This window comes from Mustela erminea, chromosome 3, assembly GCF_009829155.1.
Source record: "Mustela erminea isolate mMusErm1 chromosome 3, mMusErm1.Pri, whole genome shotgun sequence".
Classification (NCBI taxonomy): domain Eukaryota; kingdom Metazoa; phylum Chordata; class Mammalia; order Carnivora; family Mustelidae; genus Mustela; species Mustela erminea.
Window position 1 is genome coordinate 50,534,594 of NC_045616.1, and position 19,559 is coordinate 50,554,152.

Consider the following 19,559-nt stretch of genomic DNA (forward strand, 5'->3'; position numbering starts at 1 on the left):
TCAGCATCATTGAAATGCAAATCAAAACCAGAATGAGGGGCGCCTAGGTGGTTCAGTTGGTTAAGCCTCTGCCTTCAGCTTGGGTCATGATCTCAGGGTCCTGGGATCGAATCCCGCATCAGGCTCTCTGCTCAGCGAGGAGCCTACTTCCCCCTCTCTATCTGCCTCCCTTTCTGCTTACTTGTGATCTGTCTGTCAAATAAATAAATAAATAAATCTTTAAAAAAAAAAAAAAAAAACCACACACCAGAATAAGACATCACCTCACACCTCTTAGAATGTTTATTATCCAAAAGACATGAGATAAGTATTGGTGAGGATATGGAAAAAAAGGAACTCTTGTGCACGACTGGCGGGAATGTAAACTGGTGCAGCCACTATGCAAAACAATATAGGGGTTCCTTAAAAAATTAAAAATAGAATTACCATATAATCTGGCAATCCCACACCAGAGTATATATTCAAAGGTGATACAAAGAGAATATCAAAGAGATATTTGTAGAAAATATTCACAATAGCCAAGATATGGAAACAACTTAAGAGTCCATCAGTGAGTGAACGGATGAAGATGTGGTATCTATAAACACAATAGAATATTATTCAGCCACAAGGAAGATGGAAATCCTGCCTTTTGCAACAATATGGATCAACCTAGAGGGCATTATGCTAAGTGAAGTAAGTCAGATGGAGAATGACAAATACTGCATGGTATCCTGCACTATTAGTGGAATCTAAAAAAGAAAGAAAGAAAGAAAGTTAAACTCATAGACACAGAGAGTAGAAAACTAGTTCCTAGGGCCAGGGGCTCGGGGGAAGGGGAAAAAGGAAAGGTTGGTAAAAGAGTACAAACAGCTATTAGATAAATAGTCTCTGAGGGTCTCAGGTAAACCTTAGTGACTATAGGGGCACCTGGGTGGCTCATTGGGTTAAACCTCTGCCTTTGGTTTGGGCCATGATCTCAGGGTCCTTGGATCAAGCCTTGCATCAGGCTCTCTGCCCAGCAGGGAGCCTGCTTCCCCCTCTCTCTCTGCCTGCCTCTCTGCCTACATGTGATCTCCATCTGTCAATAAATAAAATCTTTTAAAAAAAAAACAGTGACTATATAGTTGACAACACTGTATTATATAATCGAAATTCACTAGGAGACTAGACCTTAAATATTTTCACACACAAAAAATACACTTGTGAGGTGATGAATGTGTCAGTTAAATAGATGGGGGGAATCCCTTTCACAATGTATACATGTATCAAATCACCATAGTATACATTTTAAATATCTTATCATTTTACATATTTTTTAGATTCTATATATAAGTAATACCATGCAGTATTTGTTAATTTTATTTCAACACATCTGACATTAAAAAAATAATAAAAGTATAAACTTATACCCAGTTGCATGATAAGTTAATAGGTTGAACTACATCGAACTGCTAATATATCACTTTTTCCTCAACTAACATAATATGTAAACCAACTACATAAATATGTAAATCTAATATATTTTAAATATATTAGAATGGAAGCAAAATTTTAAATTATCTTACTATCCAAAGACTGAGCTGTGGAATAGAATACCATGAAAAAAATAGGGGCTTCACAGTCATGGAGACCTAACACCAAATTCTGTAATTTTAAGTGAGTTACTTCAACTTAAAGCCCTCATTTCCACCATCTTTATAATGGGGGAAATAATATCTACTTTGGGAATTATAATAATGATTAAAAATAATAAGTATGCAGTGCCTGGCCTAGAAAGAGTCCTTAAAAAGTGATAACTAGGGGCACCTGAGTGGCTCATTTGGTTGAGGGTCTGCCTTAGGCTCAGTTGTGATCCCAGGGTCCTGGGATCAAGCCCTGTGGTGGGCTCCCTTCTCGGCAGCAAGTCTGCTTCTCCCGCTCCCTCTGCTCCTCCCCCTGACTGTGCACTCTCTTGCTCTCTCTCACATTCTGTCTCTCTTCCTCTCAAATAAATAAAATCTTAAAAAAAAAAAAAAAACTAATAGCTATTTGTAATATTTAATTTTAATACACTATTACTATTAATCCCTAGTGCACCTAACAGCACTGAAAATAAGGCAAGTGTTCAAAACTTGAAGACCAGCAAAACCCAAATCACCCAACAATATTTACATAAACATCAATGTGTGTGTGTGTGTGTGTGTGTGTGTGTGTGTATGTATAAAGTCAGTATATACATTTTATTAATTTTATTTAATGGAGATGTATTTCCATGTGAAAAAATGGGAAAACAGTCTCTAAACTATCTTCTATAATATATACACCAAAAAGAGTTCCAGAATCAGGAATGTAAAAGTGACGGTCCCTCATCCAGCCCCACTGTTCCTCACTCTCATACAACAACCCCCTAACCCTGACCACCGCCCCCTCAAACCAGGCCTGGCTGATTTTTGTTTATATAGGCCGCAGTCTCTAAATCTAATGCTACTCAAGGAACAGAAAGGGCTACAAAGACCTAAGGGGGAGAAAAGGGAAAGTGGAAACCCTGTGTTCATAACTCTAGACTCTGCAAAGAAAAGAAGGGTTGGCTACATATATTCTGTTTTAAAAATTACCATATCTAAGGAAATCCATTTGTTTATATTCAGTTATATTAACAGATTATATATTTGATTATATATTTGGTTTAAAGTTTTATTTTATCAAATCGGGGGTTCTATGCCATACGCTGAATATTACCTTTTATCTTATATCTCTAGAGTTCTACTATTGTATCAGGTCACTGTGCAACAGTAATCAAAAAAAATAAGAGTTACTAACTTCAGATGGTGGATGGTTTTCACTACTTAAAATTTTGTAAAAGTAAAAAGCCTCGGAGAAAATAAAAGCTTTTCGAAAATAGAACCCCCAAAATACAGAGTAACTGAAATGTTTTCTAGAGCAGTATTTATTCTCTTCCCTCCCACCCATCACACATACCATCCCCTATCCTCTTCATACATACTATTTTCATACACCTCTTGGAAATGTATTCAAGTAGCTGAAACACTGAGTCCCAAAACAGCATGAGGTTTCACAATATGAAAAATCATTTAAAATGCAATTTCAGCCACCAGTGATAACTTTTAAGTTTGACCGTAATCACATTTTATGCCAACAGCCTCTAGTGAGTTTCTCACTATCTCTAATTTAACCAGTCCTAACAACTAAAATGCTGACCTACATGGATTTGCTGGTCCAATAAATCCTTTGGAATAATCAAAATGCTCCCCTGGAATTTCTTAGGCCGATGCCTATCTTAAAGAGGGCTGCCCTAAGGAAATTCTCTTTATCACTCAATGTTTCTGTAATAAAATACACAACAGCAGACCAGCCTATTCAGACAAGAACAGAAACCCCTGTGTGGTTTTAAAAGATCACAAAAAGAAATAAGCTGATTTAAAGGCACCAGAATATCCCATCAATTTCTACTTTCTTTGTAGTTATTTCAATTAAATATAATAATAGCAAAGTAAAGAGTTTTACCTCAAGTATAGTAATGTTGATGGCTGCTGTAGTTTCTCCTTCTTCTAAAATCAGAAAGCCAACTACTGAGACAAAGTCAACATCTGGCTCAGCTAGGTTTCCTTCTGTTTGGTTCTTTAGACTCAACATTCCAGGAACTGTGCTGTATGTGACGTTAATAGCTCCTAATTGAATTGGAAGATACAAGGTTTTATAATTATTTACGCTTTTAAAATATCATCATAGCGTTAGCCTTTTTACTTTCCTAACACCTGCAGTAGCTTGTATTCCTGGACCCAATTTCTTACTTCCTCCTATATCCATAGCCTTTATCATGTAATGGCCCAGTGATGTCCAACTATGGGCAAGGCATACTGCACTGTCTCTTGATTTGGGAGTGTGGCTGTGACTCCTTTTGGCTCTTAGTACAAAGTAAAAGTGATCATGTTCTGAGCCTAGACCACAAGAGGACTGGCATGTTCTTGCTTGCTTTCTTTGGCCTCCAATGATCCCAGGAGAAGAATGAGACATCTGGAGTAGGGCCACCCTTGGCCAAACCCTACATATGGTAGTAGACCCAGAGCCAGCCCATTATTACACACTGCTGAGATTTTATGATGGTTACAGAGCATTTCTGTGGTGATAGATAATTACTTTAATCTTTCAGAAAAAAAAAAAAGAAGCTATGCGTCCCTGGCTGGCTCTGTCAGAAGAGCATGGGACTCTTGAATGCCACACTGGGTGTAGAGATTACTAACAGAAATAAATAAACTTCAAAAATAAAGAAGATATATAGTCCTGTTCTGAATTAACAAATATTAAGGTTTTTTCCCTGTCTCTGATTTATTTCAGCAATGGTTTTCATCCACATACAAGCAGAATATTAAAAAAGAACCTGCCTAGAAACCGCATTCACTCTAGAGTCACACAAACCTAGAGATCCGAATTCTCTGTTGATGAAAAGCTGAATTGTTATGTTAGCCTCTTGCAGCAAAACAAATCTTGATGAAAGAGCAAAATTTAGAACTCCATGTGGTTCATCACTGGCTTCGACAGTCAGGACAGCTGCATATCCTTGTGCATCAAGCAGAGCAATTCCTGCTGGTGGGACTCCTAAAAACACCAGGGATCACAAGAAATCTAACAGTGATTTGGCATTAACTTGGAAATACTTAACATACAGCCCCACTCTCTGAAACGTTGAAACACCCATACAGTGTTCTTTTTAATTCACTCCTTTAACAGAAATCTTCAGGTTGACCAACAGAACCTACAATTGAGTTTTCTTTTTCTAGATAGTAAATTATAAAATTTCTTCACTTGACATATTATCTTTATTATTTGCTATAATGGGTCTTCTGAATTATAAATATTGAGTAGACACTGAATAAAGTACTCAGATAATTTGCTCAAAGTGATTAGATTTGAATCATCTATATAAACAGTCTAAATCCAAACTGGTCTGCTCATATATATTTATTACAGAAAAACTCTTCCTTTGGAAATGTATATTATTCCATACAAAAATATTTAGCAAAATTTTTAGAGGTTTTTCCTGAGTGTTCCCATTTGGAGCTGATTTTTTTTAGATCTAACAATTTTATGGGACAGACAATATTTAAAGTTATACTTTTTTAAAAAAAGTAGGATTTTTAATTAGTATGCATCTAGTTGTTAAATATAGAGATGGCAAGAATTATTTTTTCCTGAAAAGAATAATATACTAGAAAAAAGCTTAAACTGAATTTTGAATTACCTTGTGTCCTGACATCATACAGAATGACTTGGTATACTTCTTTCTCCTCAGGAATGTTGTCATCCAACAAATGCACAAACACTGTTTTATTCAATGACCCCTATAAGAAACAGATAGGAATTCATCCCTCTACTGCCACGGAACACAAAATACCTCCTGCTTTTATTAGATTTATAAATTGTGCATCCAAATATATTTTCATTTAAACAAACATCCTATGGCTTAAAAATTAAAACACATAAAAACACTGACTCATGGGAAACTAGGCATAAAGTAGATAGAGGCTAATTGTGGAGGATATTGAATGCTGAGCTAGTGAATGTAGCTCTTATCTAATATGCGATGTAGCACTATTGAAAATTTAAGACAAAGCAATACATCGGGGGGATTTCTATGGCAGTGGTGAACAGGGAAAATGGGAGCATAAAAAAGAAGGCCATGTTGTAGGAAAAGACAGGCACCAGGAGGCCAGTGCAGTTAGTCAAGGCAGAAAGTTATGGGGCATGGGTTAATATTAAGGAGTAGAAATGAGGAGGATAAGGAATATAGAATGCATTATCAAACAAGAATTCATACTGAGTAAGTGTGGGAAGGAGATCAAGATGATTCATTGGTGCTGATTTCCTATCCAAGAAATGCTTTTATAAAGTTATTTCCCACCAATTGCCTTCTGGCAAATTATCAGAAAGAGCTTCTAAATGGAACCTCAAAAATATAGTGTGAGCAGGACATAAAAAGATTTGTTTTTAGAGCTATATTTGCTATCCTCTTGCATGTAAAGTTTTGAGACAGTGAGGAGTAAGGGAGGAGAAGCACAAGCACTGCCCATCATGTTTGGAATGACACAGTGGACACCAAAAGTGGGAGGCCAGGAGAGCAGCGAGAGAGCATGGCTCTAATAGAGTTGACATCTGCTGTTTCCTTCAAAATCTGCCATTTACATAGGAAAAAACAAACCTACTCGAGTCTTCTAACTTTTCTGAGTCATGTTCTTCCTCTAGGTTTCTAAGCAAGCTCTCCCATCAATTTCTGTTAAACCTTGTTTTAAGAGTTTTCCCATTTTCTCCAAAATACACTGTCTTCTCTATGTATTTGTGTTAAATCTTTTTCTTTGTGGTATTACCTCAGGAAAAAAGAGCTGTCCAGTAGAGTTAGCAAAATTGAGTTCTAGATTTTGCCCAACAATTTTCCAGTTAACAGAAACATTTCCTCGACCAGGGGGTGTTCTTACCACATGGAATTGCAAGATTTCTCCTGCAAATGAAATGTACAGATCGATAAATATTTCATGGAAAATAAACAACATTTGAACTCAACAAAACCCAAATCCCCAACATGCAACTGTTATAGCACCTTTTCCAAGAATATTACAAGGCTGTTCTGTTTTAGACTTTCCAGAAACTTTATACATGCTTATTGTTTATTAACACTGGGATCCAACTTTTAAATACTTTCATTTAGTAGAACTTCAGGAAGTTCAATATGTAAAATTTACCAAAAACACATGCTAGAATGGGAAACACAAACTCTTATACACTCCAAAACATGCATCAGAACATAAATGTTCTGTAAATTAAAGAAAATAATAAAGTCCTTATGGTCAAAACTAGTAATAACACAAGTAAATTCTTCTTTCACTTCTCAAAAAGACACAAATTCCTTACACTGATATGCAATGTGATTTTACACAATGCATGCATAAAAATGCTTGCAAATACCTGAAAATCACATTTCTTTAAATTATAACTTACATATACCATCAATGATTTTGTTTTATAGAAAGAAATACAAAGGAAAGGTGTCAAATTTGTAGATGAGCCTCTGTAACTTCACCAAAGTTACAGTTTTGCTTCCTGGATAATGAGGTATTTTAGATACTTTATACTTTCCATTCCTGGTTTTTATCCTCAAAGAATACTTTGTAAAATTGAAGAAAATCATGACAATCATTTCTTTTAAACCGCTGAAAGTGGAAAGTAAGTTCCTAGGAATATTGCTGATGGCCACATAGCTTGCTGAAAATACGCTCAATTCAAAAGTCTTATATGATGCCAAGTAGTGCCAACACACTAAAATTTTCATACTAAATTTAAGCACACATAATTTTAGTGGAATGAATTATTTTGGGAATGGAAACCATAACCCAAAGCATCAGAAAGACTTTTAAATAACATTTCCTCAGACACCAGTGTATACATTTTTAAGTGTTTCATTACCAAAAAAAGTAATCACCATTACAGTAGTAGACTATGTCTTGGTTTTGTTTTTGTTTTTTTTTTAAACCATACAGGGACCACTAGTGAGGAATCAGACATTGAAAGCCTGTATAATCAGCCATAATTGCCAAAATTCATGTTACTTGTTTAATTCATATGAACAAACACAGTCAGGACTATGAAATCTTAGAGTTCCTCTACTGTACACCTTGCAGAATTTCTCATAGAGTAGCTTTGTATTAAACAAAGAGTTTATTACTGAGAGACACAAAGAGAGCCTTAGAGTAATTAAGCACTTTCACCTATAGTGTGGTCTGGTGACACACATAAGAAGGTTTAAGGAGGGTCGCCTGTGTGGCTCAGTCATTATTGCTCATTAGCTCAGGTCATGATCCCAGAGTCCTGGGATCCAGTCCCACACTGGGCTCCCTGCTCAGCAGGAAGCCTGCTTTTTCCTATTCCCTCTTCTCACTATCTTTCTTTCTGTCAAATAAATAAACAAAATCTTTTGAAAAAAAATTTTTTTAAAGCTTTAAAAAAAAGATTTAAGGAGTCATGGTTTTTCAAAATGTTTTAAGTCACAAAGCCTAGTAATATTTCAAGAAGAAAATTACAGAAGTTTGATCAAGATCTAAAAATGCATTATGCACGCAAGTGGCAAGAAAACAAAACATACATCAGTCACGATCCATGTTGAAGGGGAACCTATAATAATAATAATAAATGGTTGCAATATTGTACACAAAGATTTGGGAATAATATAAGATTAAAAGATAAAAATAAAAATGAAATATTAAAGAGAGAAAAAAAGTAAAATCTTCCTACAAACTTACTACATGTAAAATCCTCAAAATCTAATACCACTCAGTCAATATCACCTTTAAAAATTTAACAAATTACCATGCAAGTAACCTATAAGAGAGTATTGCAAGAAACACAATTTGAGGCAGGACACACACACACACACACTACACACCGAGAAATAAAAGGTAAAGAAAGTATTCCTTAAATACAATCTTGTAAGCCAAGCCTATTGCAATGTGAAAATGTAAAAATAATATTAAGAGTGTGAAAATATTCCTAAAAAATAATCAAAATGGAGGTAGTGACTCTCCTTATTAAGGCTCCCAAGAACCAGGTCCATTTAAAATGTCTCCTGGGGGGGGGGGGGGGTGCGCCCGAGTGGCTCAGTAGGTTAGACCTCTACTTTTGGCTCAGGTCATGATCTCAGGGTCCTGGGATCGAGCCCCGTGTTGGAGCCTGCTTCTCCCTCCCCATCTGCCTGCCTCTCTCCCTACTTGTGATCTCTCTGTCAAATAAATAAATAAAATCTTTTAAAATAAATAAATAAATAAAATATCTCCTGGAAAAATTACCAGAAAGTTACCCTCTACCTGGATGAGGAGTCAAAGAACAGTTGTAGAAAAAGGAAAACTGAGAAACAAGTGCTTAGTCTTTTAAATATAAAGGAAAGGATAAAAGGAATGTCCTAGAAAGTGTAGGTTATAATTTTCATATAAATATTTTACTAGATACTACACTGTCTTCTAGCATTTGCCCAGGATGAAAGCCTAAATAGGACCCTTAGCCAGAGAAGAGTCTGACAACATACCTGGAAGACCATATTGATATAAAATTCAGAGTCCATTAAAAGTTGGGCTTTTACCTCTAAAACAGATGATCTATTATATAGCGTCTAGGCCTAGCTTAATGCAGATTAAGAAATAGAAACATAAAATGTAACTTAATAACACTAAGTATTTTGTCTATTTGATCCCAAAACAAACCAAGAGTTTTTCTAAAAGACAAATATCAGGGTATTATGCTTAGCGAAATAAGTCAATCAGAGAAAGACAATTATCATGTGATCTCCCCGATATGAGGAAGTTGAGAGACATATAGGTTTGGGGAGTAGGAAAGGAATAAATGAAACAAGATGGGATCAGGAGGGAGACAAACCATAAGAGACTCAATCTCACAAAACAAACTGAGGTGGGGGGGTAGGGAGAGGGTAATTGGGTTATGGACACTGGGGAAGGTTTGTGCTATGGTGAGTGCTATGAAGTGTGTAAGCCTGGTGATTCACAGACCTGTACCCCTGGGCTAATAATACATTTTATGTTAATAAAAAAATAAAAAAAAATTAAAAAGACAAATAACAACTACACTGTAATAATAATGGAAAATTTAAACCCAGGAAATATATTTTAATAGATACATGTATACATGATAGATACATGTATACATGCTACACATGGGCCATCTGAATTAACTGCCCTCTGCAATAGACAGAAAATCATTTAAACTAATTACAGGGATATGAATAGTGTGCAACATGAACTATCAATATAAACAATTAAGAAAAAAGTTGAGTGTTTCTAATATAGCACCTCTTTATTTTTAAAAAGAAATGCATTTCTTGTTCAAGTCTTTGCCTAAAAAAGATTCAAACTGTCTCTGTAAAAAGGCAGAATTTTAAATCCATTGAATATGACACGATGATTATGATGCTGTTGAGTTGGATGACTAAGTGAAACATCTAACACGGATTTATAAAGGACACATTTATACATAGTTTTCAATCACAGTAAAAATCTATTGTCCCGTATTTTTTTAATTTTCCCATTCCATTGGAAAAAAAAGTAATATTTACCACTGGGCATCTGTTCAATTGCTTTAGCACAAAAAAGAGAAATAGAATTCTACAGAATTCATCACATTGTTAAACACTAAGACAATTCCTCCCCATGAACTGAACATGTATTCTAGAGCCAGAAGTTCAGCATGGTCCACATTTTAAATCTAACCTCATAAATGAAACTCCGACACTAGGCCAAAAGCAGTGTTAAACATTGCTTACGATCACATGGCATGACTTTTTTTACCCTGTTTCTTTAGCAGTTTTCATTGAATCCCCATGAAGTTTTCATTAAACCACTTTGGTAAACAGATACGCTTGGTACACATTTCTCTGTGCAAGCTTGTGGTAACATAAAAAACACACACAAAATTCTGAATCACTGAGGGTCAACATAATGTTTTTGATAAAAGAAAATTAATTTAGACTCTAGGAAAAAAAACTTGGGAATAAAGGTATAGGAAAATAAGAAAAGGTAAAAATTCACCCCAATTTTTATTTAGAAAATATGAAAAAGTCTAGGGAACACACGTGAAAGCAACGAAAGCAGTTCAGTGTTTTATTTCTGGTACCAAACCCATGCTCAAAGAGTAATATGATAATGCACAATTTTTACCAATAACACATTTAGGCCATTTACTTTAATTACTAATCGTTTTTCCCCTTTGCAAAACAAAACAAAACAAAACAAAACAAAAAAACCAAAAACAAAAAACAAAAACCATAAAGACAGATAAATCATAAGAGCCCATAGACAATGCTTTTGAATATCAGCAAAATGAAAATGTTATAGAAGTTTCTAGAAAGGCGTATTTGAACCTCTAAACTTATCTTGCCACAAATCAGTAGCAAACACTGTAGATGGGCACTGACTTGAAGACCCTACTTTGAGGAGAACTGCCCAAATATTTCTGCGTTCTTAGAAACTTGCTTCCTATCCCAAGTTCTCCTTTAAAATCCTCTATGGTTACCCTTGTCTCCTCCCGCCCATTTGGGAATCTAATCTCATGGGCTGCCGGTGTTAGCCTGAGACACAGTGATTACTTTCTTTCTGTTTATTGATGAAAACACACTCTTAACTTGGTTTCCTCCCTTCTCTGGCAGAGAGCCTTCTCTCTCCAAAAAGGTCTTTTTTATTTCCCAGCACCTTAGTCTTGTGTTCCACAAGGCTAGATGTGGGGTCTATCTTTGACAGCTTGCTTTTCTTCCTCTATCCACAAAGATCCTATTAATTTTCCTGAGCTCAACTATTATCTCTAAAAATCAAATTTCTACCTCTAACATGAGATATAGTCAGGTTGTCTCATAAGTTGGGTTCTCTCACACAAACGTTGTTACTCAAAGTCATTATTCTTCCAACTAAAATCACTTGAAATATTTGCCAATTAAATAGTTCTTGAAATGCTGAGTTCTGCAGCAGCTTAAGTTCAAGCAAAACATTAATTTCTTTTCATAAATTTCCTTATATATTATATAGGTTTTGGATTCAGACAGCACTAGGCTTAATTAAGATCCACTGTGAAAAACTTAATTTCTCAGAAACTCACTCTCCTTATGAGAATATGAGATGTATACCATTACACCCACTTTATAGGGCTGTTGTTCAAATTAAGTGTAATAACGGATGTGTTTTCTGTCTGGAAAACAGTCATTATTATTAACATTAACTTCTACAGTGACTTTTTTACTTATATTACAAGTAATTTTTTGAAAGTTGCTGATCTATCTTTAGATTGGACTTAGAGCAACCTGTTAGTCATTTTTACTCACTATTGCTGTGACAACATGAGATTCTGAACCACTGATAAAAAGGAAAGAGTGTTGGAAAATAGGTCAGACATTTGCATTGGTAAGCTAAATAAACTCACAAGTGGGGAGTACAGTGAAGTAGAAGGTAATGCACACTAAAACATATTTAGTTTCAAGCACAGCAACTAACAAGCTGGATGACCTTGTCAAGACACCTAATCTCTCTGTGTCTCAGTTTTCTCATCTGTAAAATAGAAGTCCAAATACATGATCTGGACCCTTGTTGTTTCTTCTCTTTCTGAGGTACACTTATTTATTCTTATTTCTAAACACAGACTATAGTGAAACACAGGCTACTAAATACAAGTTTTATATCGAACAGGTCTATTCAAAGACCAAAAAATACTACTAAAATGTTGGAAGCAAAAAATTAGCCTGCATTAGCAAAATCCTACATATGTAAATATTAAGATTCAAGAAAATTTTTATTTTTTAAGAAAAAAATGGACATTTTCTAATTTTTTTTTAGTTTGGCACTTCATTCATAAAAATATAACAACACACTATAAAATCCAGGGTAAAATATTCTCCAATTACAAACTACTACTTGTTTTGAACAAGGAGCCAGTGTTTCACTGTTTAATATCAAGAACTACCACTAAGTACATATATGCTTGCTAGGAACTGTGACAAACACTTTATACGCATTATCTCATATAATCCTCACTAAGAAACCTATGAAGCAATATTTCTTGTCATTTATCAAATAAGAAAGCTGAGCATCCCAAGTGTGACTAACTTCCTAAAACCACATCAGTGGGGGGAAGCAAGCTAGAATCTACAAGGTTCCTAAGTAGTTAAACAGTTCACTACAGACCCCTTTCCCAGCTAAGTTTCAGGCATACTAACATAACACAGCTCTACAAAATAATGAAAGGATTAAAAAAAAAAATTGGAAACTTTAAAAGAATAAGCAAAAAATGACCTCTAAGGAAGAAAGAATGAATATGCTGAACAAGAAAAAGAACCCACCTTCGTGACCTATGACAGATCTGGAAGCTGTCTGAAAGTTAACAATTCCCGCCACGTTGTCATTGGCCAGAATGTTCACTCTAACAGTGTCGGAGCTGGGCAAAATTCTACTTCCTCCTTCAGTGTACACCAAACTAACTATGATGCTTTCATCATCCTCTGGCTCGGAATCATCCAAAATGGCTAAGATGGCTGTCTTTTTGGTTTCACCTATAAAAAAATTAATGAACTAAAAACCAAAGTAACAAAATCGTCAACATAGAGACTCCACAAAGACCCCAAATTACTTCCACTTTAAAAAAGTTAAGTAAAAATATGTAAATGAATATCATAAGCAATATTAGTGTAACTAAAAGCAAACCACATATGTTAATCTATATATCCTTTTACATATAAAACACTGTAAAATTTTATTAATATGGGCAGATTGTAGAGAAGAACATTTTGAATTATGGAAAATTTTAAAGGGTAGAATTACTTCAAAGAACCAAAGAACCATAGTTTTGTCCCTGGTCTTTAGCCTAGAACAGTGACACGGCTAGGGAAAGGGCATCTAAGGTATGTTCTGTTGAAAAACATCTCTCTCTCTCTCTCTTTCTTTCTCGGTGAATGGAGTCTCATTCTCATTCTGGCATTCCTGTGAATAATTTTCTTCAGGTGATCAAGTCAATACTTCCCTAAAAGACCAGGAACACTTAGGGAATGGTGGTCAAAATGGCAAACAGGAAAGGGATGGCAAATTCCGAGTGTAAGAACCAGCCTGAATGAGATGAGTCTTCAGATAACTAGAACAGATCAAGTACCAATTTCTAGGATATGGGCCAATGAAGGAAGGAGGCAGAAAAGGAATTCAATCTACTCAAGCAATCTACTTTTCAATTTGGTCTAGGACCCCACTAGAACATGGAGCAGAAGTGAACACCCTAAACCCAACAGGGCTTCTGCAGTTCAGCCTATTGTCCTCTACCTAATTCTTTGCCACTTTCTGGAAAGAGGATGAAAGGGTGAGATGAGAAAAAGCAAGAAAAAGGAGAAAGGCATTAGGAATGAATGTTCTCTCATGAACTTGCTGGATTTCATCAATTCACAGTATCAAGACTGCCTCAAGAGACTATAGATTATCTAAGAATCTTAGTTAGCTATTAAATATAGGCCATTTTGTGTGCTAAGTTACAATTCAAGGTAATACTAATTTGTATAATGATATTTATATGGAAACTTTTTATAATTATTAAAACTACTGGAAAATCTAACTTTAAATTTAAATTTTTACCTTCAGTCATCCTAATTAAATTTTTTTTGAAATTTCCTTTGAAATAAGGAGAAATGTTACCAAATACCAATCTGTACCCCAGCTCCACCAAGCATATCATATTCCATCATTAACAAAATAATATTTAGGAAATAGCCATTATAGAAATGTGATATGCTAATTTAAAAATTTACTCTAAAACATAATGCTTATTAGATATTTCAAAAAGTATACTACATATGAATCATGATCATGACCTTCAATTACTATGTCTAAAAACAGTATATGCAAAAAAGTTGAACAAGAAAAGATGCAATGAATTGCTCTAAAACATGGAATTGTGAATAACACTTATTTCCTTCTTTCTTTGGGGATATCATGAGATTCTTATATGCATATGTTTTTTTAATCAGAAAAACACTATGCTAAAAACTATATGGAATCCTTAATTGCCCAAATGGGGATTTAAACAATGATCTTAATAAAGATAACTTTCCCCCACTCGAAGATAATTATTTTAAACAAATGAACTTTCCAAACTTCCAAATATTAGATGATTCAACCAGTCCTGAAAAAGAATCAGTGAATCTGACCCTAATTCTAATCTGTGGGCCAAGTTATATTATTCAGGAAAATTTACAGTAGTTACCCCTTCAAGCCTAAGAACATTATTATCAATCAATCTAGCCCTAGGCTTAATTTAATATGAATGAAATCATCAAAGTTCATACTATTTATACTTACAAATTATTTTCACTGAAGATTCTCATGGGTAAGAAGTATCGGAAGCTAGGAAAATGAGTATGAACTAGGAAAATTTTACATGTACTAGACAAATCAGGATAAATCATCAACGAAAATAATTTTAAAGTATAAATAGTATGAACTTGGGTAACTTCCCTTTCAAAATTAGAATTTGCCTTAGAGTTGCCTCTGTTTCCTTATAGGCACTGCCAGCACTATAAAGGAATAAAGTCCATACGTTCCCTGAAAACATTATCTTTCTAATAAACTTACAAAGATGCTCATCATTCTACATATATCATGGGTCAACCATTAACAAGCTAACTAGCTTCTTTTTTAAACTACACTGCCCTTGTATATATTAGCAAGAATCTAAACAGTAAGAATTCTTATGAACATTATCATAAAAATTAACTATGATGACTTTGCCAGGGGAAACTAAAATCCATTTAGAACCATCACTTACCTTCAGCAAAAGTCAGAATATCTCCAGCACCTATAAAATCTAAACCTTCAGTAGCAGTTCCACCAACAACACGCCATTCAACTGTCACCTGACCTAAGCTGCCCCCCGTCCTGTGAATCATCAGCTCCACTGTGGTCTGGGGCTGCTCCTGAACTTCAACATATAAGCCATCTTCTGAGGTATTGGGACTAATACTGTAGATCACAAATACTCCAAAGGCATCACCATTTAATGCTATGACAACTGTAGAAGTATTTGGCTGTCCTATGGTTGGTTGGTTTTTAAAACTGGCTGTGATGTTCATGAGGTGTACTTCAAGGAGAGAAATTAGAAAACTCTCATCCATCTCTGGGAAATCATCGGGAAGAATAGAAACCGTGAGATTTGCATATTCATCACCCTCCAGCATTAGGGCCCACTGCTTTGTCACAGGCTCATAGTCACTCCCAGCCACAGCCTGACCGCTAAACAGAGACGCTACCCTGGTCATGTTTTTCCTGTAGGTCCAGGAGTCCGAATTGTTAACCACTGGATTGATCCAAGATGTCATCCAGAAACACTGAGGGCCCTCAGAAGCACTGAAGAAAGAGAACGCTGAGCATGCGTGTTCTTTGAGACACAATGTGGCACAGGTATACCGGGGTTCCTTCATGGCAGAGACATTCACCCAAGTTCTCCACAGCGGGTCAGGTACCCCTTGAATTGGCGATTCATAGTAGGACAGTAAATCTTGACCTTCCTCGACTGCAAGAGCTACTACATCAATATCAGAAGTACTGTAGAACAACAACAGCCGACCAAAGTGCCCTCCGCTAAAAAGTGGAGCGACAATTAAAAGACAGGTTAAGCACTCAAAGCAATCTGTGGATTACATAGAAAAGGAAAATACTGACTTCGTTTCTCACTTTTTTTTTTTAAATATAGAAAGTAATAGTACAAACACATCCATGTTTCTTAATTATATTTGTCTTTCAACATTTTATTTTCTCATATAAGGGAATCATGCTAGTTTTCAATTAAGCAATAGTTATTTTTAACCAAGCTGTAAAGATATCCTGCAAGATATACAAATCATATCCATTTCAGAATTATCAAACAGAATTAGAAAATGAATTCTCATTACCAGATTTCACTTAAACAAGGTAATAATGGTAATAGCAGGAATGCATATTAAGAAAATGTAACTACTTGCCACAAATTCCCAAGACCCCTTATTTTCTATTTCTGAAGGAGTTCAGTGAACTTTATACTGCCTCACACACACATGGAGAAAAAACAACCTGAAAACCACCCACTTCATACAGCATTTAAAAATTCTTTAATTTGGAAGCTAGTTGTATTTAAGTTCTAATTCAAACAAATCCTAGATTAAAGCAATAACTTTCTGTGGCTAGAAAGCCCAGTGATCTATAGTCTATTATCTATTTCACTAATAATAAGTATGATAAATATACTGGGATCTTCATACACATAGTCATAATTCAATTAACAAATTACCAAACCTATAAAATAATTAACATTATGTAACAACCACCAAACCGGAATTATTTAATTGCACAAGAAGTCATCTCCCACCACCCACAACCTCCATTCCCCCATAGATGTAAGCCATTGTTCCATATACCTTCGCCTAACAGTTATGTTAGCACAGGAACTTCGCTCCAGAGGTTCTTGAACACGATAAACCGACTGAACAAAGGCTACTGTACCGTAAGGATTATCATTGGCAGGAATAATAATATTTGCCACTCGATCTAACCCAATAGTACCTCCACCAGAGGCATCAGTTAGTTGCACTTGGATAACCTAAAAATACAGTGAAAATTTCCTTAACAGAATCCCAGTTCTGAAATTAAAATAACAATGATGCAGGTGGGGGATAATCAGACATATTATCCATACAAGGACAAGGATAAAATATAATGTAATATGAATGGACTCAAAGAAACTCCCCCAATACATTTACAAATCCAACATGTAACAGAATAATACATTACTGACTTTTAATAATAAAGCACAATTATACATAACAGGCCATTTAAATTCCTTAATATTCAGGTATATAATCTTGCAAATCAACTTTAAGATCCTTATTATAGTTACCATTTCAATAAAACATTGTATGTCTGTTCTATACAGCTTTTTATTTAGGTAAAATATTGCATGTATGTTTCTTAAGTAGCTAATCTATTATGCCTTATTTCCCACATTATCTTAAATGGAAATCCTTTGACAAAATTTAAAGATGTCCTATCATAATGCTACCAAAACTTTGAGAGAAGGAAAGAGAAATGTTTTATATGTATTAACTAATACCTAATATTTTAGAACTGAAAAACACAATTAGCATTCAAATGAAATATTATGGACTTCCCTTCTATGAAATCTGATATTATTAAAGAATAAATGCTATTAAAAGTAATTTAATGACACCTAGGATTTCATAATACTTGAATTTCATAATGTAAAATTATCTTCAGTTAATATATGTTAGTAATGAATCAACTTTTTCACTGAGACTCTATTTTTATTTGCCACCTAGCTTCTTCACCATGAAAAATAAGTATCAGGCAGATATGTCTAGAACGGTATTTGTCATATAGTAAATTTTTAAATTATTGAAGAACAAATAAGTGAATAAGTAGAAAATCAAAATCTAAATTTAATTAAGATCGACTGGCTCACACTCAAGCTAAGAGGGAGTCTAGATACAAATTAAGAGTTTATATGGAAAAATGTATGTTATTTGTATTTATATTATATTATGTTAAATATATAAAGATATATATTTAATCATTTAATGAAAATGTGGAAAAATACAGTGTAACTATACAAAAAAATCTACACTAGTGAACTGTGATACATACCAGACCTTTTCCTAGAATATTCTAGTTTTATCTATAAAAATCACTTTTACACTACCATATTTTGAAAATTCTTGCAGAAATAATTAACTTGACATTTTCTATAAATACCACAACAACAGCCATCTGTTCTAGTCACTATAAGACAAGGTATGATTTACAGTGTCATTCTATACTAGCCATTCCTCTCACCTCTTCAATCTCCGGAACGTCGTCAGCCAGGACCTCTAACAACAAGGTTTGAATGGTTTCCCCAGGGGCAAAGGTCACATTACCTGAGACAACTCGCAGGTCACCAGTAGCAAGCTGTCCATTAATGGTGGCGACCCACTGAACAGTAACATTCCCGAGTGTCCCAGAATTTCGAATTATTGGCAGGTTTACCTTCACTGAGTTAAACTCAGGTTCCTCTACAATAAGTTTAGTAATCTGAAAACCTAATGGGCAGAACAGAGTTAATTTCAAATACAAAGTGAAACTGAGGCAACACAGAATTCTTATCATCCAATAGCTGATTTTTTTCCCCCTACACAGCCTGAATATAAATAGCTAAATCCCCCAAATCAGACTAACATGCTGTGATACTAATTGGTCAGGTCTGACAAAATCTCCACATTATTATTCATTATGACAGAAGCAGAAATCATTAAGAATCCCACAACAGTCAGGCCTGTACCAGTCATGAGGGTAGTGGGTCTAGTGAGTTCTGTGGCTAACTGCACAGTGCAAGCCTGGTCCAAAGAGGCAGCTGCTATTTTGTTCCCACAACTGATGCTATGCAGGAAGGGAGGCTCAATGTTGCCAGATTTCCTGCTAATTGAGAAGGCGAAAAATCTAGATTTTTGTGTAAATTTACGTAAATTAATTTTTGAAAGAACTGTCTAAGCTCCACAAAACACATCTAGAAGCCAGATCTGACTTACAAGCCTAAAAGTTTTTCCCTTCTGTATTTATGCTAAGATGCTGATTTCTTTTTTTAATAATCACTAACCACTGCTAGGAGGGTGCACAGATATCCTACATATTGGTATCAGCCAGTAAAAAAAGGGAAACATGATCAAATTGATTCTAAGTCCCTAAAAAGGAAGAAATATATGGTCTATAGTGACAAGTTACAGAAAAGACACAAACTAGTTTGGTTACCAAATAATCCATAGGGGTCATCAGAGGCCTCAATAATAATGATTGCCTCTGTTAATACCCCTAGTTTGGCTCCTCCTGTTGTTTCATTCAGCAGCTGCACAAGAAAAGATTCTTCCAGTTCAGGGTAGATGTCATTAATGATATATATTGGCACAGCTTTACTGGTTTCTCCTTCTAGCAAGACCACATCCGATGAAGCTATGCTATAATCTTCACCTATGAAGATAAAAAGCA

The 19,559-nt window shown here is 35.0% G+C and overlaps 1 protein-coding gene across 3 annotated transcripts in view; it reads right to left on the reverse strand.

Moving 5' to 3' along the window:
- Positions 1-19,559, reverse strand: part of ADGRV1 (adhesion G protein-coupled receptor V1) — a 541,343-nt gene that overhangs the window by 407,689 nt on the left and 114,095 nt on the right. For all 3 annotated transcript variants that reach the window (XM_032335763.1, XM_032335762.1, XM_032335765.1), the window contains 9 exons: positions 19,326-19,541; positions 18,375-18,619; positions 16,943-17,124; positions 15,319-16,130; positions 12,857-13,066; positions 6,345-6,475; positions 5,222-5,321; positions 4,399-4,578; positions 3,487-3,650 (listed from right to left, as the gene is read on the reverse strand). In XM_032335763.1, coding sequence (XP_032191654.1) covers positions 3,487-3,650; positions 4,399-4,578; positions 5,222-5,321; positions 6,345-6,475; positions 12,857-13,066; positions 15,319-16,130; positions 16,943-17,124; positions 18,375-18,619; positions 19,326-19,541 — 2,240 coding nt within the window. The remainder of the gene's footprint in view (positions 1-3,486; positions 3,651-4,398; positions 4,579-5,221; positions 5,322-6,344; positions 6,476-12,856; positions 13,067-15,318; positions 16,131-16,942; positions 17,125-18,374; positions 18,620-19,325; positions 19,542-19,559) is intronic.